Below are 24507 nucleotides of genomic sequence, written 5' to 3' on the forward strand. Positions count from 1 at the left end.
GATAAATGCCAACCACTCTCACCCTTTTTTACTAACTAACACTGCTGGCACTGCAAACATTTTCAGTAATCCAACAGCAAACAGTTAGCTCTTTAAAGTAGATACTGTATACCCTCAAGTCTGTGAATGGATAAACATTAATCACAAACAAGGATAACTGCACAAGCATTCTTTGACAGAGACTATCTCAAGTGTACACATCTGTTAACATCTGGTAAGGAATTTCACTGGTGAATGACCGTCTTAGTTTATTTAACACATACATAACTTTGCATAGCCTTGACTTAAAGCTACACTTGACCTTTGAAACTATCTTCACCTTAGTTCTTACAGGTTGTTACCCTTTGCTCTCATTACTATACGTACAGCACATTGTGATGTAAATCAACTTTCTGATTTTTTTGCATGAAACAAAAAAACATTTTTCACACTCACATGCACACGCACATGCACACTCACACTCACATGCACACACACACCTCACCAACCTGGAACACATTTCTCTTTCTGACATCCCCAAAGAACTACCCAGTTCTCATCACTACGTGAGGGTCAGATTTACCCTATAAGCTTACATGGTGGCATAGTTGCAGGGCTTGTTTAGTTGTGGGACCCGGACCCCAACCCCCCGGCCCAGATTGGCAGATAACGGACCGCTTGGTGGTATGCCGCCGGTGCCATGCCACTTGTGGTCCGCCATTGGACCAGTGGTTCGCTATCTACCAATCTGATTTTGCTATCTGGGATGATATATGGAGTATAACTGAACAAATGAAAAAGATTTTAGACCAATAGTGGCAAAATATTGGGCAATTTGTCTACAATCCGCCAGCGGACTGCCAGAGAACCGATGATCAAAATGCCAGCAGACCGCCAGCTATGCTGCCAATGGACCGACAGTGGTCCGCCAGCCTCTTGCTATCTGGGACTGTCCAAAAGTTTGGGGTCCCTCACATAACATTTCCTCCTTATTATACATGAAAACATGCATGGCTTTGACTATAATTACAATGGAAATACAGTCACTGACATGATAACATGATTTTTAATTGAAACTAGTAACCTTGATGCAGTCTGAACTTTATCCTCCATTTGCTTTTCTGTCAAAAACAAGGAAATGTCTAACTGACCCCAAAGTAGTGTATGCCTTTTACAGGGCGTCACAAGACACTAAAGAGTCAATAAACAATCTTTTACAGCTTGACTTGTAAAAAACTGAAGGGGGGGGGGGGGGGGGGGCAATACACTGTGACATAATCATGTTTAGAATCATCACATTTAAATGCATGACACAACACGTGAGGACTTGCATAATAAAATAGAAAAAGTGAACTCAGTGTCCAGTGTGTCACACAGAAAGGCAACATGGTAAGGTGACTACATCCTTCACATACTCCTATGATAACGATGAACAATGAACAGGTTTTAATCAATCCGATAATTCTTGAAAAGGGAGGTGGTCATTGTTCTGAAGCTCCAGCAGGAGGTGACGGACATTTTGAAAAATAAAAAAGCAAATAAAAAATAAAGATAGGGGTTCCACACCCACCTATTCTTCAGCCCACACACTCTCGGTCACACTGTGTAATTCAGAGAGGGAGCGTAAATGACTTTATGAGTTCCCACCATTGTGACTCTGCAAATCTCAAGCGATAACATCTGCCCTTTGACTGCATTGCATCTGTCAATCAACATCATTATCAGATTTCAAGAATGTTCCAGACACAAGACAGAGATTTAGCACACAGATCTAAACCTGATAAATCATTTGCAAAGACAGTGTGTGTGTATTTGAAATCCAATAGAACTATGCATCTGTACAAGAGAATTTGTATAGTTCACATTAATTGATACCAGTTCTGCCCAAACATTGAATGCTGGAGTGAGAAAAGTCCAATGTGGTCTTAAGATCTGTTTCAAAGTTACTGCTTGAATGACAATAATCCCCGTTAAAGGGCCACATAGCAGATCAACAAAACAGAACACAGAACATCTTTAAAGATTTTAAGCCTGTGTAAAACTTTTTTTTTTTTGCAGGAGACTCTGCGCCAAGCTGAACGTTTTCACACCTTCATGCCTTCCCTGAGTACCAACAGTAGCGATCCCTTTGAGATTATGTGTGTGTGTGTGTGTGTGTGTGAGTGGTGGCCCCATTACCATGGGGAACAAAAGGCTGAATGTTGTTCTCACCTCATCAATACTTACACAATGCGTACATATTTTTAGGGAAAAATAAATAAAAGCCAACAACAGGTATAGACATTAATGTTTTAATGAGAGGAAGTGTGCCATGTTCACAGAACAACATTAGGATATAGCTGTGGTGGCTCCTCAAATGACACTACACGGTATGTATCTTTCCTTTGTCTTTTCCTTTGTCCTTTACCATCATCCTCTGTTTTGGAATGTTTGAAATGCTTGGAGTATCCCTATACAAAACAATAAATAAATATATATGTGACATTGCAAGCCTTGGCATGAGCTGAAAAGGGTCACAGCTGACACAGCTATGAAACCTACAGTATGTGACCCATTTGGTAAAGCGTCACACAGATCCAATGGAGGAAGAATCCACACCTTGGTCTCCCATCACCTTTGACACGTACAGAGGAAAACAGGCTTGCAATGTCTCAGTAACATTCAGTGTAACATAATTTAAAATTCAAACAGGCATCTCGATCAGAATGGGGAGAGGCTAGGGACTTTAATGTTGATGTCCCCAATGTTGATGTTGCGAGGGATTTCCGGAAGATTCATATTCTTCACTGCTGACACCGCACGAGCTGGGGCCGCAGACAATCCACCCTGCGACAGAAAAAAAAAAAATCAACTCACAATTACACAACACAATTAACTCTAACCTTCAACTACAATAGGCAAACAGGCAAAAACATAATATATGATATTGTAGAAATCTTACATCAGCCATTCTTTTTATTTTATTTTAAGATGTCTGTGATGGCAATACAGTGCATTACAGGGTTTTGTCCATTGACAAAACAATGCCATATGTTTAAATGCATCTTAGAATCTAGATTTTCATCCTAGACATTTAACAATGGAAATTTACCAACATAATATAGCAATACAGGTCAAATGATTTCCCCAAACTTTCTCTTGATCTTTCTTCACTACAATGCTGAAGAGGTCACTGGGTAGAGGGTCCCAGTGTGTCCAGTCCAAAGACTAACCTCTGACTTCTCCATTCGGTTCTGCATCTCCACCTGGGCGACAATCTCATTCATGTTGGTCTCCAACACCATACCACCCATCACAACCTCCTGCAGGATGTAATGGACCTGGGGATGGGATATAAAGTTAGAGTTAAAGTTGACTGATACTGATGCAGACGCTTTTATCCAAAAGCACCAAGGACTTGCAACGGCGGGAATTGAACCCAGGTCGACCGGGATTTGGGCACTCCACTTCAAGTCATGCCTAACCATGCCCCGTAGCTATTCTAAACTCAGTGAAACCTAAGGCCTCACAGAGTGTTCGCAGCAAACGAAAACCTGTTTGCAAACATTTGTCTTTGCCATGCTGATTGTACATCAGATCTGAAATGTAAATTACTCGCTTGAGTTCATTATTACCCCATGCAATACAGTATTCCCGTATTATTAACTTGACAAGAACTAAAGGGGACTTTTTGAAGGGAAAGCGTTAACTTGGGTCTTAAATGTCCTTTACCACAGTGAGTCTTCTCACTCTGACATAGCTGACATACCAGATTAACAACTGGCTATTAGAAACTAAATGCAGTCTATGGACCCTTTCAAGAGAGTTCCATTATCAGCATCATAGTTGGCCCCACAAGACTTCCTTTTTAACATTCCATATGTTATCTTGATGCAGAGGAAGTAGATTGGGGCCCAAATAGAACGTTCAAGCATTGTTTTTATTGTTGAAAGGGTCCATATTAAGTACAGAGCATTTGAATGCCTCTTTCCAAATTAATCTTCCATGGAATATGGATACGTTATCTTATCACCAATCATAAAGATTTAACTCGGCTCATAAGAACACTGTCTGCACTGTATTAGTGTCATATAACTTTGCTGATTACCTCTGCTTTTAAAACAGATAGATCAAACTGCATACAAATGGGCAAATGTTTTGTAGACTCGGGGGGGAATTCTGAATTCTGTCATGGTCGTGCAAGAAAAGAACCTACAGTGTGTAACACAAACCCACCTTATCCATGTGAAAGATGAGGTCCAGTTCACAGACATTCTCAAAGCATTTATCCAAGGTTTCCACAAATACCTGTTATAACAGAGGGAGAGGAAAGATATTGAGCCTACAGTAGGTAAACACAAGAAACCATAGCAACCAAAATCCACAGAAACATAAACAGCAACCAATGAGAACACACGATCTGAGGGTAGTGCTGTATTGTTCATGTGATGATGGCCTCCTGTTCATGATGAAAACAGACATGAAATGTGTCAAAAACTAGAATATTGTTGACCTCAGTGACCCCAAACTTAAGAATGATAGTGTAAGTATAAAGTTACAAGAGTTAGCAGTGTTTACCACTTACATAAGCATGTTACTTTGCTTGTCCAAGCACATATCTAATATTGATTAGTTCACTGAAAGTTCATGTGAATAAACAAGCTGCATTTAAACTCATGTCGACCCAAACTGAAACTATAGCTCATGTGCTTCAGGGTCATTGACCATGTCACAAATACTCCCCACTAGATAATGGGTCATTCCATGTCAAATCACCAAGTTTACTAAGGGGCTCACAGGTCATACTTTTAGAAAAATCTGAAGACAAAAAAATCTATCCTTTGACGTTTTAAGCCATTTTAAGGATTTTTGGTGAACAAGCCTTTTTGGGCAGTTTTGAAAATCAAGCATATTTCCAAAAATGATTCTGACACTTCTGTAATAAACTAAAGTTACTGCATACACATGCAGATGTATAGAACGTCTGAAGGCTTTGTCTAGCACACTTTTTGAACGTGAAGCTCTAAAAAGGTAAGTTTTTATTTTTTATATCTATTTTTATTCAGAAATATTTTCAGAGCCTTATATGATAGAAAGTATCACTTCATAATAACAATTAGTGATCTTGACATGCTGTTTTGGATTTCTACATAAGCATAAGGAGCAGGAGATTTTATTTTCTCACTGTGATTTTTGTGTCCTGCTATTTGCACTGTACCTTGATTATTCTCTATTAAGTGCTGCCTTCATTGTAGCCTACCGGTATTTCATGATCTCCGACAGGCCATGTGTAGCCTACGTTAAACTTTTAGCCTACAGCCAGTTCAACTATTGTGTTTGTGCGGCGTTTGATAAGGGATGTCATGGGTAGGTTGCCATGATTAAGGACGGCTTTCTGTTACTGTTTATGTGAAGGTGTTACATAGCTCAATAAGGATACACTGCATGTTATGCTACATTAACCAAAGGCACATATATCATTGTGTCTGAATTAATATTCAATGGACCCGTGCATCACTGTTAGCCACTGCACATTTCAGTAATATAAAAAAATATCCTGTGTGTGCAAAAAATATCAATAGAAATGCCAAGATCACGTCAAAGGCGGGCTTACCTGAATTAGATCCAAAATTCCCAGCTCACTTTCTGAGGAGTCCACACAGAATACAAAGTAAAGAGTGGCATAATGTCTGTAAATCAGCTTGTAATCTGAACCACCGATTAAACTGAAAGAAAAAATGGTGGAGGATCGTGAGACATGATTCTTCATGTAGCCGACAAGATCTGTTCTGATCTACCATCATGGGCTTGAATGAAATACATGTCATTTTTTTTAAACTAGCATTAAATTGGATTCGATCCTACAATAAATAAGCATACCTATGAGCTCATTATCATATTGCTCAACTTACTGAGCTACTCTCCCTCTCCCAGATGAGCTTTCCAATCATGTATCAGTTAACCACGTAAGCAGCACCCTGGTAACATGTGGTCTTGCATTACATGGCACAAGTGGTTACATTGTCCTTATATCATAACTATACCTTGTACTAGCGACTAGGCCAATTGATGAAAATGAAGAAGGTTTCTTGTAATGTTCACAAGGATGTGAAAAGAACATATTCTTGTAAACTTGCTTCATTCAATATTTGAATAGCAAAACACAAAACATCTCAAGCTATATGTAGATCATTTCTTCTCTTGCCATTTAGTTTCAAAGTATACACTACTCTCACAAAAAGTCAGGGATATTCGGCTTCCGGGTGAAATGTCAGGATAAACCTAAAATCCACTATAACCTTTACAGGAGAACTTTAGGTGACCTAAACCTTTGAATGTCCATGTCCAACAGTCCAATGTTTCAGTAGACTTTCTGAACTGAAACATTAAACTTCACCCAAAAGCCAGATATCGGATATCCCTAACTTTTTGTGAGTAGTGTATATAGCCTACCCTAATTACGTCTGCACCCAAGACACCTTTTATTTTGAGCTGATCAACCACACTAAGAATAACATAAATGTACACTACTACAACACTGCACTGTCCTTCGCAGGCAAAGGTAAACTAGTTGTTGTAGATGCTGACGTTATTGATTGGTTAGCTCAGAGAGTAGAGAATCGTGCAGATGGTCAAACTACAGTCGGTTTTTGACACTTTTTGGCAGAAATATGTTTTACATGTCTTTCGTGTGAGTGGCTGGAGGCCTAATGCTCATGACATAGATAAAAAACGCGACTTAAAAACCGTCAATAGCGTGATATGTTTATATGTAAAATTACCTTCCACCCTCCAAGAAATTGCAGACATTATCATCCCTCTTGGACACAAGATGAAAAGTCTCTCTGATAATTTGTTGTTGCATATCTTCCGCCTGTTGAAGATAGATGCGGAATAACATGCATTCAGTTACTAGCTTGCGCTAAAGAGTAGCCCACAGGTAACGGTAGGCATTAACACAAAGTAATTTACAGACACAGGGGCAAAAGTTAAATAGACTCAAAGGGGGGAAAACGCAAAATGCACCCGCTTGAAGCAGTTCGCTAGCTCTAGCCACACATCTAACGTTATCTCTGTAGTGCTAACTGGCTGCTATAAATAGTTACATACGAAATAACAGATGGGTGTATGGGGATAACGTTTTAAATTGACCAAATACTGAAAGAAAAGACTGAATGAATAACATTAACGTTACTATGGCTGAGCTGGCTTGTTAGGCTAACTCTAAAGCTAGGTCAACTCTAAACCCACATAGATTAGAGTCTACAGAGTCTGATCTTGTTTTGTTTCCAATAATGGACTTACGAAATATTGATAAAACCGGATGAGGCGTGGTTTTCCATGGTTATTGAAAATTAAGATAGCCTTAATCATCTTCTCTCTCTATGAAGACAAATTTCATACAGATATAAACAGTAATGTCAGGTGATCATGCGACGGTCTGCGAGGAAGGACCCAACCCTGCTGTGAAAAGTGTTGTCTGAGATTGTGCCTGAAACGTCACTACGATCGTGTGATGTGATTTTCGATTTGTTTTTAGTTGTCATCCACAGATAGTAGCCTACAACTAGCCTAAAACCTGAACTGTGATTGAAAGTGATAGCCCAATAATTATATAAATTGTCTTGAGGGGGATCCATGAAATCTGTATCTGCGTGAATAGGCTAGGCCTACTAATGGAGAAGAGGAGATCGGAGAAATTCCAATAGGGGGCACTGGTGTACGCGAAACATGTAGTTCATCATATTCATTGAAATATAGCGAAACGTTTAGGTTATTTTTCAATAGTTTAAGGTAAATGTCCATTCCTCTTGTAGTTTCCCCTCTGTTCATTCTTAGCCAGCCTGCTTGTGCACACATGCAGGCCTAATTTGATCATTTTCTCCTCCTCTTTGAGATAGGAGCCTAAACCAATTAGCCTATCAGAAATTCCAAGCTGAAAATGTATGTTGTGGATAATGTAGGTTCAGAGAGAGTCTTCATTCGCCCTGTAATGAGTCATACACCAACTTACGAAGATGATTAATTAACATGAAAACATTGCCTGATGTCCCTTTAAATGAGAAGCCTTTAGCTACTGTCAATACTTTAGTCAGGCAAGGGAACGTTGTGGGCCCTCAAGTTTCCAAGGTCCCTCAGTTCCTTTTAGTGGTTTCCATACCACTCTCTTCAAATTTCTCTGGACACACTGACCAGGTTCCTCATTCTGATTTTCATGTATAAAAAAAAAAGGTGGGGGGGGGGGGGGGGGGGGTCAATAACATAGGCTAACATAGGTTCTCACAGTGAAAGAAGCACAGAGGGAAAGTAAATCAAAATCTCATGAACAAGGTAGAACCATACTGACTGATTCCACAGAGGTTGACATGTTCTGACACACCTTTACTGTTTTTGTTAGGGCCTCCTTAAATTATGATATACAAATCCTGCCACTAATATTTATTGTATGCTGAAATACAATATGTTTATTCTATTCTCTACACACACAGATCTACGAAGCATTTAATGCTGTGTTTACACGTGCATGTGATTAAAACATTGATGTTATCAAAAAAGACTTGAATATATTGAACAATACAACCATTGTAATAGCCTACAGTAGGTTAAAGCAAAATAAAATGGGGATAAAGATGAAACAAGCACAAGCCACAGTTCCTTTGAGCTATAGGATAAGAGGCAGAGAGCACATCCAAACAGGGGGAAACACCACCAATTTCTAAGACAGAACATGACATCTGCCAACATTTATGTTTAAGGAAGTTAAGAGAAATCCCCACTGCTTTCACTTCTTTAAATTTATTTTTCTTAGAAGCATTTTGCATTTTATTAATATGATGCATTCATTTTTATCATTAAATTCTTGTCATCATTGTTGGAAGATGCATTTACTGTATGCACATAGGGCAGATTTGTTAGGATTAAGATATGCTAAATGAGATGAATGATGAGTGAATTCATTTAGGCACAAGTGGACTCCAATCAAGTTGTAGAAGCATCTCAAGGACTATTAATAGAAGTAGGATGCACCAGAGCTCAATTACAAGCGTCATAACAAAGGGTCCGAATACTTATGTAAATGGAATATTTCAGTCTTTTATTTTTTATAAATTTCCAAAACACTCCAAACACCTGTTTTTTTTCCGTGGAGTGTTGGAGTATTGTGTGTAGATTGATAAAAATAATTGAATCAATTTTAAGATGAGTCTGAAACATAACAAAATGTGGAAAACTTGTGTCTAAAAACGTTCCGGTTGCACTGTATACTGTAGTGCTCATTTCAAAACCCAGCACCTGTTGGTATTGAGGTGCATTAGTGCCTATAGCATGGGCATCTTTCATATGGCAAAGCACAAATCCGGTAATTCAGAATGATGCAGGTTTTGAGCAAAACCATCTATGTATTTTTCAGGGAAGACCTTGAATATTTCAAGAAAACAATGCCAAACTTCATTCTAGGTGCTAAAATGGCCTGTCTGCAGACCAGACCTGTCACACTAGGTGCATCATGGAATGAGAAACATGGTTAAGAAGACCTCAGACTATTGAGCAACAGAAATCCTAAATCAGGCAAAAATGGGACAATATTTCATTCATATCATTCCCAATTCTAGCAGCTGGCCTCAGTTCCCAAATATTTACAGGATGTTTGTTAAATTAAGAGGTGGAGACACACAGTGGCAAACATGCCCCTGTCCACCTTTTTTGAGAGGTGTTGCTGGCAGCAAACTCAATCTTTTTTCCAAAAACAATATTTTTTTTCTCCAACAGTTGATATGTTGTCTTTTAACTGTCATGTCCCATGGACTCATATACAAGTCTATTGATTTGAAAATGCATTAATGTATTTATCTATTATGCCTGTAAGGATAACATGAAAGGATCTGTACTTATTTAAAAAACAATATTTTATTATAAATATCATCATATGATATGACAGTTACCACATTTTAAATGGACCATTTACTGCTCATTTTCAAACTACACAACAATGATTATATGGGAACAGCAGCATTTGTTTATCTGTTTGTATCCTCTATTTAGGACGGTCCCATTGAGATACAGTATCTGTTCTGCTGGAATATGGCCAAAGATCGAAGTAGCTTAAGTCAGCTGGATAAAAATTCACTGTCAACGCTGGTTAGTTTCGGAGGGACTTCTCCCAAGACGACCAAAGCTGATGATGATTCATTCACCGATGGGAGACTGTAGAAGGTCCTGTCTTTTTGTCCAACTTGGTGACAATGTTATTTACCCAGCCCAGGTTAGAGTTCACACAGAACTCCTTATGTAGTATTGTTTTAAACCTGAGATGAGAAAATAAGATGAGCACAGACACGGGAAATGTCATTGAAACAGACATAGGTTGGAGAAGATAATCAATTTATTTTATTTCAATTGTCCACAGACTTTATCTCATTGTACTCAATAACTACAAAACATATTCAAGACAAAAATGTAAGTTTTTACTTTCCATAGTGCCAATAAAATATCTAATTAATGCCTAATACTTACACACGTGATTTCAGGGCACATCTACTGCTGGTTGTGAAGTAAGACACCACCCTGCCTACTGGTATCGGCCCAGGGTAATGTTTTACACAGCAGCGGACAGTAGTAACGCCATACTGAGCTGTAACAGATCAAGCAATGGTTACTTATACAGAAATACTTATACAGAAGCTTGTCTCACAATTTGACATACATTGTGATGGATTGATGTAAGCCTACAATGTATGTACATGGTTTCCACTCACCACTAACTGAGATGACCAGCACCAGAGCCAGAAGAGCAGCCAGGGTCCTCATGGTGACAGATGCAGTGGATGATTATTTTGAGGCTGAAGAGAGCAGATGCTCTTTGTGAAGAAGACTGAAATGCTTATCGACTATATAGTGGATTTAAACACCTTCTTGGAAGGAAGGGGAAACTCCATCATATCTCATATAGCAACATGTGACGGCAGTGCCTTGAGTTAAATTCAACAACACTGTTGTTCTTCTTTCTGACTTCCACAGAGACATTGTTTGCTGTAAAATTATTCTGCTATGTAGTGGGTGGGAGAAGTCATGCTATTTTCTCTGGCCTGTAAAAGGGCGCAGCGCATCTGTCATAGGCAAAGGTGGCTTTTCCACCACAGCGTGGACAATGACTTTTACAAGTTGATTTGAAAAGTAGGCTGCACTATGTAATCATGTTGTCATGTTGATTGGGTTTTTAAGATGTTTGTTAAAATGGAGTCAAATCTAAGAGAAAGCTGTTTATGTGCATGTCTGAAAATGAAGAAAGATGCGCGGTAGAAAGATATGACAATTAATCTAAGCGTGCGTATTTTAAAATGAAATAGCAAATTTCATTTTAACCTAATTTTAAGTGTATCAAAATAAACTACAAAATACATTATCCACACAATGTATATAAAATAATCATCAATAAGTATTTTTGTGTTTTGAAAGTAATTAAAATAATCTGTTACACTTTACTTGACAGTATCGACATAAGAGTGACATGACACTGTCATGAACGTGTCATAAACAAGTCATAAATGTTTATGACATAACGTTTCTGTTATTAAGTGGCATTCGGTTTTTGTCATAACAAGTTAGGGTTAGGATTAGGGTTCATGTGTCATGACAGTGTCATGTGTTCATGACAGTGTCATGTCACTCTTATGTCGATACTGTCAGGTAAGTTGTTACCAAATACTTCATCATGATCATGATATCACTTTGCAAACCTTCCATATCTGTCTATTTAATCTATTCCTTCATCAGTACACTGACTCTACAGTGTTTGAGAGTAGCAGCTTTTCTTTGCCTACAACATGCCATAACCTGCAAACAGTCAACGGATCAACTATGCTTACCTGCCTATTACATCTCATAGCATCAGAGATACATTCAAAAAGTCACAACTGAACTTGTCTAGCGGTACAAAGTGGACACAAGTCTCTGATATTGCCAATGCATGCCCTTATTGAACAATATTACAGAGCAACCACATAACTGGTTCCATGTATTCTGATTGGATGATTAAAGTTGTCAAGTTCTCAAGATCTTCTTAGATGGTGTCTTCAAAGATGCTTCTAAAGGACATGATATGCTCATAAGTCGGTGTCCCGTGCACGCGTCACTGGTGAGTATGTGACGAGAATTGCATCATCTTTGCAGAATGCATGGGTTGTCTTGTGTTTTGAGGAATTTGTGACCGGGCGTCAAGAGTTACTGCGAGAACGTGTATACTTTGCAGATGCCCAGATTGAGCAATATTACAGGGCAACCACATAACCGCTTCCATGTTTTTTTGGATTAGATGATTCAAGTTCTCAAGAAACTTATCATTAAAGTTCTCAAGAGACTTGAGGTTGGTATGAGAGGGAGTGTATTGTATGTGTGAGCAACCTGCAAGTTACAGGTATTCATTGTTTTGCACTTATATGATGTCATCACATAACCAAGCATAGGCTATATTGTAGGTTTTACCAAAAATATTTGGCAGTATTTTTAAACCACAAAAATACACACCTATAAAGTACATGTATTTTGATAGAAAATACGAAGCCATTTTTCTTCAAGCTTTGCTAAACTTCATTGTGGTGAGCTTCTTTCTATTTACTGTGTTTATAAAATTTGTAACACCTGTGTGTGCTCCAATCTCATCATACTCACCTGTATGATAAAAGTCAAATAGAGAAACATGGATGCACCCTCTGAAGAAATGCATAGGGGGATTCTTTGAGGAACTCTTATGACGTGGTTTAGAGATCTCTTGTTGAAAATAAGCATCTTAGGTAAGGAACTAATTTCAAATTTTTGTATAGAACACTAAAAGTAACTGGGGAAAACCCACCAGAGTATTTTTGCTTCAGAGATACATTGAACTGAAAAAAGAGGAAGAAATTTGTAGGCCTCTTAGAATAAAATGGTTACCACTGCCAGCAGTTCCGAGCACATTTTTTAAACTGTTACGGTCATCCTAGCATAAAAAGTTGAGTGTAGTGTGCCTCTTTGACCTTATTGTGTTGGTGTCATCTATTGTACACCTGTAAAAATGCATTTATCTGATGATCTCACAGACGTCTAACGAATATCACAGATACAATAACTGCAAAGCACTGTTGTCCTTGTGATAAGATCAAGCTGTAATTAATAGAGTCCTTCGCATTTGTACTCATTGTCTAAATCAGTGGTTCCCAACCTTTTTTCTCCAGGGCCCCCCTAATTCACTTCTGTTGGAATTCGCGCCCCTCCCCCCCCCCAAAAATAAAAAAATAAAAACATAAAGGAAAATCATACGTCTTTATTTTGTGTGCCTAGCTTACACAGAGTAGCAGCACGCAAGCAACAGTTGACATTAAACATGTGAAATATCCAAGCTGTGCTGTGCTTCAAAAAAAAAGAACATCATTCTGTTCTAAAATCTTTTCCCTCAAGTTTCCTACCACTTAGTAATCATTCCATCTTCACCAAGCAATGAACAACAAAATGAACAAATGAACAATGAACAAAAAAAGATGAAATCATTAATGTGAACCTTGGGCTTGCATACCCACAGCCAGGGCTGGAATGTCAGGTGTAATATGAGTGACAGCCAGTCTAAAGTCGTTGTGCACCTCCAGTCTGTTGCGCGCTTTTGTTTTGATGGCGACAAGTGCACTGAAGGCCGGAACGGTGATGGGAAACAGACAGTCGATCCATGTAACGTGGGTGGGCTTTGGAATCTTTGACAACAATATTTCCCAGACATCCTTGCTACTTTTCGATAGCAATACTTAATAAAAAACGTTTGGTTTCAATCAATATTGTTCATAAGGGAAAGAATTTCGCTGTAAAGACTGACTATTGTTAATAATATATTTAACATATTATGTTAAATGGGTGGGTGATGGCTCATAGTAATGAACACCATAACTGAGATATGTTTGCAAATTGATTAAGTGCACTGCTTCTCCTAGTTTAGTCCATCAAAGGCAGTTCAGAATGTCTGTATGAACAGAAGACAGATATAAGTCAGACTAAAGCTTTGTGACGATGTATTACTGTGTTATTGCAGTTGTTAAATTTTGCATCTTACATTGCACCTGTTTCACGACAAAGCTTCGCGCACCCCCCGGACTCTCTAGCGCCCCCCCAAGGGGGTCTTGCCCCCCAGGTTGGGAAACACTGATCTAAATGATTTTCCTCCTCCAGTAGATTTGACCTGGTGCATACAGAGAAACATGCTGAAAGGAAGACTGGAATTGAAAACAGGAACGGGTGTAAATACACACACACACACAGAGAGAGAGAGATAGACAGACAGATAGACATTTTCCCCCAAGTCATTCTTGGAGATGGTCTTCCTAAAACATAGCATAGACATGTGCTTCAGAGAAGGTTTTAAACCAAAAGAGGAAACATGAAAATGCGGAACATCTTTTCTACGAAGAAGGCAAAGGTCAACAAATGTCCTTCCGCGTTGATTAAATCCTCTATATAAGAGACCACCAAGGCACCAAGACAGGGCACCTCTTCTCTTCAGCCTCACTGCATTGAATCATCTGCTGCATCTGTCACCATGAGGACCCTGGCTGCTATTCTGGCTCTGGTGCTGGTCATCTCAGTTAGTGGTGAGTGGAAACTGTTGAATGTATAGGCATATATCATAATGTAACACAATGTACATAAAATAAAGTATACTATAAGTAACTATTGCTTGAAATGTTACAGCTCAGTATGGACCAACTACACACGGTTGCTGTGCCAAATACTACTCTAATATGATTCCTGCAAACATGGTGGTGTCTTACTACAAGACTAGCAACAGCTGCTACCTGAAAGCTCTTGTGTGAGTATTACAATTGTATAAAGTGGGGACAGTTATCTAAAGTAACCTGCAAAACATGGTGCTGTTTCAATCTAGGGTCCCATGTATCTATTTTATTCATTTTAAAATATTTAATAATTTTAATAATTTTATTTTCTGTCACTGTCATGCAGGATTAAAACAAAGATGGGCAAGGTACGCTGTGTGGACCCTGAGGTGAAGTGGGTAAACAAGATTCTCAGCAAGCAAGCTGCAACCACGGTGATGCCTACCTCATCCTCAACTGTGAATCAAACGTCAACTTTCAATCAAACATCACCAAGTCCTACTGGGGCTTATGCTTTTTAGATGAAAGTAATTTATCCCACTGATCAAGTCTATGAAAAAGCTACATCAATGCATATCACTTTTAATATGTCAATAATTTGTTTAATAATAAAATAACTATGTATAAAGAAGTCACATTTGCTTGTCTGTTTCAGTTGTTTTCAGTCCTTCATTACATCCCTGATAGCAATTTGCAAATAACGGACCACCGGTGGGTTTTCACCATTGTGTGCCACTTCTGCTGTCAGACCCATCTTCAGTTTAACATGTTGTAAGCAAATGTTACTAAAATGACGGTAAAAATATAACTGAATAAATAAAAACACATTTGAGCCGTAAGTGGCAAAACAGTTTGACAGTAACCCGCCAGTGGACCCCTGGAAAAGCTAACAAGCAAAACACTAGCGGGCCAACAACGGTCCACCATCCACTGTACTGCAATCATATCATCTTCACTGGGAATTTATACTGCAAGACTGAAACATAAATGATGTGCGCTGCCTCCTTCTCTAATATGACACAATTCGTTTCATCCATGTTATTACTATTTGTAAACGTATACACTGTACACTTATATAAAGAAGTGAACCATGCAAATGGTTATGGTTATGGTTATGGATTTAGCAGACGCCTTTGTCCAAAGCGACACATACATACAAAACAACATAATAATATTTAAAATTGAACAGGGAACAGATTAAAATGTAGGTCAAATATAGTAAGGAGAATAGTTGTAGTACACAATAATATCAATTCAAGCAATAGCCTAATAAAAAGCAATGTAAAAAAGGGGAAAGGCAATAATAAAACAATAATGTCAATTCAATCAATAATATAAAAACAATGACATGCTAAGACTACATTAAGGAGAATATCAATAATAAACAATAATGTCAAATTAATTAACAGCCAAATTAAAATAAAACAACATTATATAAACCATAACACATAAGCGCTTAAACAACTAAGTATATGTTGAATAGGAATGTCTTTAGACCCCTCTTAAACGACCCAAAACTACCACAGGAATGGAGAGCACTGGGCAGTTCATTCCACCAACATGGAACCACTGAAGAAAAGAGTCTGGAATTAGACCCAGTTTTCATGACTGGTCGACACAACATACGCTCACCAGAAGACCGCAGTGGGCGGTTGGGGATGTAAGGCTTGATTATTGAATTAAAATAACTAGGAGCAGATCTAGTTAGTGTCCTATAGGCCAAAGTGAGAGATTTAAATTTAATTCTGGCTACTATAGGGAGCCAATGGAGAGTAACTAGGAGAGGAGTTACATGTGTCCTCTTTGGCTGATTGAAGACCAGGCGTGCTCCAGCATTTTGAATCAGCTGTAATGATCTTGTTACACAAGCGGGTAAGCCAGCTAATAGTGAATTACAATAGTCCAGCTTAGAGATGACCATGGTCTGAACAAGAAGTTGTGTGGAATCTGAACTTTTAATGGCTGTGAGAATAACAAACAGAAAACAAAATGATTAAAAATGCTTGAATAAAATAGATACATAACATAGATACACCAGGACTCGAAATTAGCTCACGCCAGGTGCCAATGGCGAGTAAAATTTTGTATAGACCCTTTCAACAATAAAAACAAAAACAATGCTTGAACGTTCTATTTGGGCCCCAATCTACTTCCTCTGCATTAAGATAACATATGGAATGTTAAAACGGAAGTCTTGTGGGGCCAACTATGATGCTGATAATGGAACTCTCTTGAAAGGGTCCATTGGCAGCTGAATTATGGCAGGCACTGCACCACTTTGGCGAGTGGAAAACGGCTGCTTATCAACTGCAAGAATAGGCTACTGTCACGTTAAATTGGCTTGCCATATCCACTCTACTTTGCATCTGTGTTCTGTTCGCCCAATGTTGACATGGTCAGGAATTATTTTCAGATAGGCTATGCGGTTTCTTGCCAAAACAAGAAAATTAAACTTCACGAGTCTTACAGTTATTTGGTTAGCCGCCCTTTCATGCATCTGTTGAGAAAACAACTAGATTACCACACAAATAGATCCCATACAATTTTAATACTCACTCAAGAGCTCTCAGATAGCAGCTCCTGCTAGTCTTGTAGTAAGACACCACCTTGTGTGGAGGATTCGCCTCGACTGAGAGTAGTATTTTTCACTGCAATTGTCAAGTCAAGTCAAGTCAAGTTTATTTATATAGCACATTTCATACACAGAGGTCATTCAATGTGCTTTACATAAACAAAACCAAACGATAATAACAAATAAAAGCATAGAAGGGCAATATAGTCAAAGAATAGTTAAAAGGTAAAGATCATAATAAAAGGAAAACATAAAACACAAGGTAAAATCATTTAAAAATAAAGAATAATTAGTAAGCAAAAACAAAGGCAAAAGTAGTAAAAAAAGTAATAAAAGACAAAGTAGAATAATTATCGAGGCAGATTCAGAATTTGTAACTCGGCACAGTTAGCAGAAAGCGTCTGAGAACAGTTTGGTCTTAAGTCTAGATTTAAAACTGGCTACAGTTGGGGCCTTTTTAATGTCATCCGAAAGTTGGTTGGTTTTACTAGCAGGTTTTTCACCTGGGACCTGAGAGGACGAGAAGGTGTGTACTGCTGAAGCATGTCTGACAAGTATTTAGGTCCTGCTCCATTTACTGATTTATAAACAAGCAATAGTGCTTTAAAGTCAATTCTGTGACTTACTGGAAGCCAGTGCAAGGACTTAAGAATTGGAGTAATGTGGTCAGTTCTTTTAGTTTTTGTTAGAGTCCTAGCTGCTGCATTTTGTATCACCTGAAGCTGTTTAATAGTCTTTTTAGGAAGGCCTGTGAACAGTCCATTGCAGTAATCAACCCTGCTGGAGATAAATGCATGAATGAGTTTTTCTAAGTCATGTTTTGATTGTGTGTAGTTGGTACATACTGAGCTGTTACAGTTCAAGCAATAGTTACAGTACTTCCACCTTTTTATGTACATTGTGATTCAAAATGATGTATACATTCAATGGTTTCCACTCACCACTAACTGAAATGACCAGCGGGTTGGACCAGCACCAGAGCCAGAAGAGCAGCCAGGGTCCTCATGGTGACAGATGCAGCAGATGATTCAATGCAGTGAGGCTGAAGAGAAGAGATGCCCTGTGTGAAGGCTGAAGAGAAGTGATAATGGAAAACTTTGTCAGATTCAGTGCTTCATCAGAACCTGCACAGTGGAGAACACTTCACATTCTTTGTTTACTTTTCCTCCTTAAAATTTTTTGGGGAACATTTCAGACATTTTCCTACTAGGCCTATTCTGCCATCGAGCTTACCTTAAACAGAATGTTTGTTTCTCTGCAAGTTCATCCTTGGCAACAAGGAACATTGGACAACATTGGAATATCATTAGGCTACAGTTTGCTTCTTCTAGTAGAAACAACTAGTAAAATAGTCCTTCAAAAAGGCTAGGATACTTTTTACTTTTATACTTTAAGTACATTTCAGAGTCTGTACTTTGTTGAGTATAGAAAGTGTGTAGTTTTACATTTGATCTTAGATAATTTCTGAAATGATAGTATGTGTGATTTAGAAAAAAAAAAACGAACATACGCACAAAAAACGTGCGTATGCCACTCTTCCAGATGTGGCCATTATAAATTACAAATGAACATGAACTTATGCGTTGCCGGATGGTTTTAGGTCTCCTCCTTGTAAACACCCCTTCATCAATATCATTAGCATGAAAAATAAATATATAATAAATAAATAAAAATATATTCAAAACATGTTATAGGCCGAGCCAATACCATCTGATGTTAGCCTATGTTTATTTTTATGTCAGTATGAATAGCTTAATTAATTATGGTTTTCCAAGCAACGCTTTCTGGAAAGAGATCGTAAGTTACGCATGTAACTATGGATCTGTGAGACCGAGGGATGACTGTCACTATGGTCTAAAAAAGGAATGATCACCTTCGTTCTGCCTATCACCGAGACCATATGTCAACAAAGTCATGCCCATGACCTCCGGAAGCAGAACGACTCGAGCTTGTAAATAGCGGAGATTGCTCCCGGTTCAGTCTCCTACCTTGAGCGCCTCAGGATGGTCCGAGCGACAAGGATAGTGACGGTCATCCCTCGGTCTCACAGATCCATAGTTACATGCGTAACTTACTATCTGTTTCGACCTCACTCTGACCGTCACTACGGTCTAAAAAAGGGATGACACATACCAAAAAAGTCGCGAGGAGCTCTAAGCTAACCATTAAAACCTTGCTTGGTCACGGACATGAGGGCAGCGTCGCCAACCGGAGCTGGGCGAGTGACGTCCACCCTATAAAACCTGGTAAAAGTGCAAGGCGTCGCCCATGAAGCCGCTGCACAGATATTGCTCGCTGGTACCCCCTTAAGGGCAGCCCAAGACGTAACCATACTTCTGGTGGAGTGAGCCCTTGTACTCGAAGGGACTGGCATTCCCCGAGCCTGGTAGGCATGGGAAATAACCTCAACCAGCCAATGTGACAGCCACTGTTTGGAAAGCGGTAGCCCCTGCTTCGCCGCTCCATAACAGACAAAAAGTTGAGTGTGTTCCCTCCTCAACGACTGTGTATGGGCCAGATAAGCTCTCAAAGCCCTGACTGGGCACAGAGTGAGCAACTTGTCGCGCTCTGCCTGTGAGGCAGCAGGCGGCTGGAATTGGGTCAGCTCCAGAACCTGGTTGATAGACTGCTGATTGAGAGCCTTAGGCAGGAAGGCTGGATTAGGCCAAAGTGACACGCCAGTGCCCCCTGCCTGCCACCTTAAGCAGTCTTCGCTGACGGAGAGGGCGCACAGCTCCCGACGCGCTTGGCCGAACAAAGAGCCAGGAGAAAGCAAGTTTTAAGAGACAAAGATCGCAGATCTGCATCTAAAATGGGCTCATATGGGCCTTCAGTAAGTGACCTTAAAACAGTGGGCAAATCCCAGTTCGGTGCCCGCAAAGTGCGCACTGGACACAACCGGCGGGCCCCTTTTAAAAACTGACCAATCAGTGGATGCCTACCCAAGGGTCTGTTATCCGCACCCTGGTGAAAGGCTGAAATGGCCGAGGCATAAACCTTCACAGTACTGACCGCCTTGCCTCGATCCAAATAGGACTGCAAGAAGCGCAAAACTTGTGGCACAGGGCAAACCGCTGACTCAAGACCCAAGCTGGCACACCAATCCGAAAAGATCCTCCACCTGAGTGCATAGCAAGCTCTAGTAGAAGGAGCCCTGGCATTGTTCAGAGTCTCCTGCACAGACTCAGGTAGCTGTTCAATGACGGACTCTGCAGGGGCCAAACCCACAGGCGCAGGGCACCTGGGTTCGGATGCCAGATCTGCCCGTCTGCTTGGGACAGAAGATCCGCCCGGCAGGGTAACTGCCATGGCTGACCCTGCAGGAGCCGGAGAAGGTCAGGGAACCAAGGCAGCAACCAGCAGAACTGTGTGTCGGCCCTCCCTGATCCTCTGCAGGACCTGAGGTACAAGAGGGGATGGAGGAAAAGCGTACAACAAGCCTGTCGGCCAGTCTTGTGACAGAGAATCCAGGCCCAAACTGCCTCCCTGGGCAGTGAGTCGTTTCCGCCGATGCAAACAGGTCCACTTGTGCAGTCCCATACTGAGCCCAGACCTGGCTGACCACCTCTGGGTTCAATCTCCATTCCCCCGGGAGTGGCCCGGTCCTGGAGAGAATGTCGGCCGCCCTGTTCTCCACGCTTGGAATGTGTACTGCCCTCACTGAAGCCAGACGCGGCCATGCCCATGACAGCAACTCCTCCGCCACCTGGAGGCACCGCTGGGACATGATACACCGCCGAGGTGCTGTCTGTCCTCACCAGAACATGTTGGCTTCGCAACCCTGGCAGGAACCTCTGCAGGGCGAGATGGATGGCCTTCAGCTCGAGGACGTTGATGTGCTCTGACGTCCAGGAGGGAGGCCACACAACCCTCGCTGACAGCCCTTCCCAGACAGCTCCCCAGCCTGTCAGAGAAGCGTCTGTCGAGATGACTTGCCTCTTGTGAGGAAGGCCCCCCAGTGGAACACCCTGGTGCAAGAACCTCCTGTCCCTCCAAGGACGCAGGGCTCGGATGCAAGCAGGAGACACCCACAACTTCACATGCCTGTCGTCTCTCGGGTGGAGCTGAAAGGCATTGAACCAACACTGCAGGGGGCGTGCCTTCAGCAGGCCCAATGGCAGTACCGCAGCTGCCGCGGCTATTAAGCCCAACAGCCTCTGGACTTTGTGGGCGGTGACCAGTCTGCCCAGCCGAAAGCCTGTCAGAGCCTCGGTCAAGCTGTCTGCCCTCCGTGGAGTGAGAGACGCCGTCATGCTGACCGAGTTGAGGAGGACACCAAGGAAATCCGCCTGCTGGCGGGGCTGCAAATTGCTTTTTTTCCAGTTGACCGTGAAACCCAGGGCCTGGATATGGGTCAGAACTGCTTCGGTGTCGTGCACAAATTAGCCAGTCGTCCAGGTACGGTAGGATCTTTAGGCCCCGGGCCTGGAGGGGGGCTAGTGCGGCTGCCACCACACGAGTAAAAATTCTGGGGGCCAGTGAAAGGCCAAATGGGAGGACCTGAAACTGGAACACCCTGCCTTGGAAGGCGAAGCAGAGGAAGGACCTGTGTGCTGGGCAGATAGGGACGTGGAAGTACGCGTCTTTTAGATCCAGAGACGTAAACCACTCCCCTTCCTGGATGGACCGAATCAGTATTCCAGTGTGGACCATTTTGAATGGCAGCACCTTGAGGTACTGGTTCAAGGGCCTGAGGTCGAGGACCGGCCGGTAACCTCAGTCATTTTTGGGCACAATAAAATATTTGGAATAAAACCCAGTGTGCTGTGCGTGCGGCGGTACTTCTGAGATGGCCCCTTTCAGAAGCAACTCCTGGACCTCCTTGACAAGCACGGAATTTAAAAGGGGGTCTTTCACAGACGTCATCTTGACCCCTGAAAACATAGGGGGCCGCCGTCGAAACTGTAGGCGGTAACCGTGAGCCACAACCCAAGAGTCTGGCACAGGAGGTCCTGGACAGCTGGGAAGGGCAATCGACGGGCAGCCCCGGATCCCTAAGCAGAACCGCCACCGCGGCCTGCACCTCTGCCTGCGCCCCGTCGAGGTCTTTGCTGTCCTCTGGGCCAGGGAGTTGGGGCTGAGCTCTGGTCTGGTGCACGAAAGCGCCGGTCCCGCGGGGCAGCATAGTTGATACTTACCTGTGGTGTTCGGGCGGGCTGCCACTGCCCATACTTACCTGATGCTGCCCTGCGGGGAACCGGAGCCCGCCTGTGGCACACACGCTGACCAGTTTCTCTAGAAGCGCCAGCCTGTTCCACTCTGTCCAGCACCCCCTGGGAGTCTGGATGGAACACATGCCCAGGCACAACGGGGAGACCTAACAGGTCTGTCCTGATGGCATCAGGGAGAGAGGTTTGGGCAAGCCACACCTGTCTACGGCACAGCACCGCAGAGGCCATAGCACTCCCCACATCACGCGTCAGCTGGGAGTGGGCTGACAGTGCGGCATCCACCAGGGCCCTTGCATCATGGTCCTCCGGGCTCATCGTTTTTCGCAGAGCCGCCAGAGTGATAGCCAGGGCGTTGCCCATACGGGCTGCCCGTGCTGATGCGTCAAAGCAGTGCGTGATGAGACGATCCGTCTTGGCACACTCCTTACGCGGGCAGCGTGGATTGGGAGATGCATTGGCAGGCCCCAGGGAAGTCCAGGCGACAACGGACTGCTCGACCGGTGGCATATCCCCTAGCCCCGAGTCAGCCGGATAGGCAGCCTTCGCCAGCTGACGGCAACCTGGATTGAATTGGGGGCGCTGTAGCGACTTACCCCATGCCATCCGCAGCACCTTCGTGTAATCCTCTGCCACGGGTATACAGGGTGGTGGGCTGCTGTGCGAGACGCCTTCCCAGACTCCCCCAAGGGAAGCCATGTCTGGCATAGGGGCCTGAAGATCCTGGATCTTGGAGGCACTCAACACCCGTGACATCAAGGAGCCGACGGGGACCTCCCCCGGCACCGTGGATTCATCAGTTGGCTCCACCATGTCTGAATGTAGCTCCTCCAGGAGGCCGTCCCCGCTTACATCATCGATCGTAGAATGAGGGGCATGGAGCGACAGCACATCCACATTACCAAGATCAACATCCGCACCATGGCTCTCAGGCCTGGACGAGGAGCCTTCCTGGCCAGGGGGCAGAGAAGAGGATGACGTGCCCTGGAGACCCTCCAGCCAGTCCATCCTCCTAGCCAGAGCCTGGAGAGCTATGAGAATCTGAAGCGACTCCGTGCCATCACCCTCGGTCACGGCAGCTGGAGCCGGACGCTTAGCAGGTCCAGGGACCTCCACCTGGCCATGCCTGGAAGGGGACTCATGTTGCTGGTCCCGTTTATGCTTGTGCGTATGCTTACGGCCATGCATGTCCGGCCATGCATGTTTTTTCGCATGTCCAAATTTCCGTCAAGGATTCCCGGGACACTGAAAGACCGGGGTAGACGAAACTTGGTGGGCATGTAACCCCATATGGATAGCATGGAACCATCATTTTTCGTTTTGATCTGTAGCCCCCCCGCTGGACTGCACCCCCCGAAAGGAGGGTAGGGCAGACACAGTTTTCTGTGAATATCTTGAGAACCGTAAGGTTTAGGAGGACCATTTTTTTTTTGTTTGTTGATCTCAAGGGGCCATGTCAACCCATTCCATAACCACTCATTTCATGTATAGTGCCACCTAGTTAAACACAAAAAAGTAAAAATGAGGTGTTGTAATCGCAGGTATCTGTGACCTAACATAGTCAAAACTGCACGAAATTGGAAGTGTAGGATCATTATGACACCCTCTGAAGGAACACCAAGTTTCGTCGAATTCCGTTCATGGGGGGCCACACAATAAATTAATTTATGTTACTATACACCAACTGGCCTGTAGGTGGCCGGAGACAGTTTTCTGTGAATATCTCGAGAACCGTAGGGCCTAGGAGGTCCACCTTTTTTTTGTATGTTGGTCTTAAGGGGGCATGTCAGCCCATCCCATTACCACTTATTTCATGCATAGCGCCACCTAGTTAAAAATTAAAAAGCAAAAAATTAGGTGTTTTCACCACAATATATCTGGCTGACATGGTCAAAACTGCACGAAATTGAAAGTGTAGGATCATTATGACACCCTCCGAATGCATGCCAAGTTTTGTGAACTTTCGTTCATGGGGGGCCTTACAATAAAATAATTTATGTGTACATTTAGTGACCGTACACCAACAAGGATTCCCGGGACACTGAAAGACCGGGGTACACGAAACTTGGTGGGCATGTAACCCCACATGGATAGCATGGAACCATCGGTTTTCTGTTTTGATCTGTAGCCCCCCCGCTGTACTGGACCCCCCGAAAGGAGGGTAGGGCAGACACAGTTT

The 24507-nt window shown here is 42.2% G+C and overlaps 3 protein-coding genes and 1 long non-coding RNA gene across 4 annotated transcripts; 1 reads left to right on the top strand and 3 right to left on the bottom strand.

Annotated features, from left to right (window-relative positions):
* Positions 1-2256: 2256 nt before the first annotated feature.
* On the bottom strand, positions 2257-7421 carry ap3s2 (adaptor related protein complex 3 subunit sigma 2). Its single transcript, XM_042111220.1, has 6 exons — positions 7264-7421; positions 6741-6832; positions 5573-5684; positions 4195-4266; positions 3192-3299; positions 2257-2805 (listed from the first exon to the last, which is right to left on the bottom strand). The coding sequence occupies exons 1-6, from the start codon at positions 7330-7332 to the stop codon at positions 2680-2682; spliced, it is 579 nt and encodes a 192-aa protein (XP_041967154.1). The 5' UTR covers positions 7333-7421; the 3' UTR covers positions 2257-2679.
* A 2504-nt stretch (positions 7422-9925) lies between these two features.
* On the bottom strand, positions 9926-10941 carry LOC121724434 (C-C motif chemokine 5-like). Its single transcript, XM_042111001.1, has 3 exons — positions 10713-10941; positions 10471-10588; positions 9926-10262 (listed from the first exon to the last, which is right to left on the bottom strand). Exons 1-3 carry the CDS (start codon positions 10762-10764, stop codon positions 10148-10150), a joined length of 285 nt encoding a protein of 94 aa, XP_041966935.1. The 5' UTR covers positions 10765-10941; the 3' UTR covers positions 9926-10147.
* Positions 10942-13235: 2294 nt separating this feature from the next.
* LOC121724205 lies at positions 13236-14125 on the bottom strand. The gene is made up of 2 exons (XR_006035159.1): positions 14037-14125; positions 13236-13939 (listed from the first exon to the last, which is right to left on the bottom strand). It is a non-coding gene; the product is annotated as an uncharacterized LOC121724205 (long non-coding RNA).
* A 346-nt stretch (positions 14126-14471) lies between these two features.
* Positions 14472-15660, top strand: LOC121724204 (C-C motif chemokine 4-like). The gene is made up of 3 exons (XM_042110601.1): positions 14472-14564; positions 14665-14782; positions 14935-15660. The coding sequence occupies exons 1-3, from the start codon at positions 14513-14515 to the stop codon at positions 15107-15109; spliced, it is 345 nt and encodes a 114-aa protein (XP_041966535.1). The 5' UTR covers positions 14472-14512; the 3' UTR covers positions 15110-15660.
* Positions 15661-24507: the final 8847 nt, after the last annotated feature.

The sequence above is a fragment of the Alosa sapidissima genome, chromosome 11 (assembly GCF_018492685.1).
Source record: "Alosa sapidissima isolate fAloSap1 chromosome 11, fAloSap1.pri, whole genome shotgun sequence".
NCBI classification, from domain to species: domain Eukaryota; kingdom Metazoa; phylum Chordata; class Actinopteri; order Clupeiformes; family Clupeidae; genus Alosa; species Alosa sapidissima.

Coding starts and splice junctions, on each gene's coding strand:
- ap3s2 (XM_042111220.1), bottom strand. CDS start 7,332: ATGATTAAGGCTATCTTAATTTTCAATAACCATGGAAAACCACGCCTC. Junction 4,267..5,572: donor GAATTTTGGATCTAATTCAG/GTAAGCCCGCCT, acceptor CTGTTATAACAG/GTATTTGTGGAAACCTTGGA. Junction 2,806..3,191: donor ACCGAATGGAGAAGTCAGAG/GTTAGTCTTTGG, acceptor TTTCTGTCGCAG/GGTGGATTGTCTGCGGCCCC.
- LOC121724204 (XM_042110601.1), top strand. CDS start 14,513: ATGAGGACCCTGGCTGCTATTCTGGCTCTGGTGCTGGTCATCTCAGTT. Junction 14,565..14,664: donor GCTGGTCATCTCAGTTAGTG/GTGAGTGGAAAC, acceptor GAAATGTTACAG/CTCAGTATGGACCAACTACA. Junction 14,783..14,934: donor TGCTACCTGAAAGCTCTTGT/GTGAGTATTACA, acceptor ACTGTCATGCAG/GATTAAAACAAAGATGGGCA.
- LOC121724434 (XM_042111001.1), bottom strand. CDS start 10,764: ATGAGGACCCTGGCTGCTCTTCTGGCTCTGGTGCTGGTCATCTCAGTT. Junction 10,589..10,712: donor GCTGGTCATCTCAGTTAGTG/GTGAGTGGAAAC, acceptor GATCTGTTACAG/CTCAGTATGGCGTTACTACT. Junction 10,263..10,470: donor TGTGCCCTGAAATCACGTGT/GTAAGTATTAGG, acceptor TTCTCATCTCAG/GTTTAAAACAATACTACATA.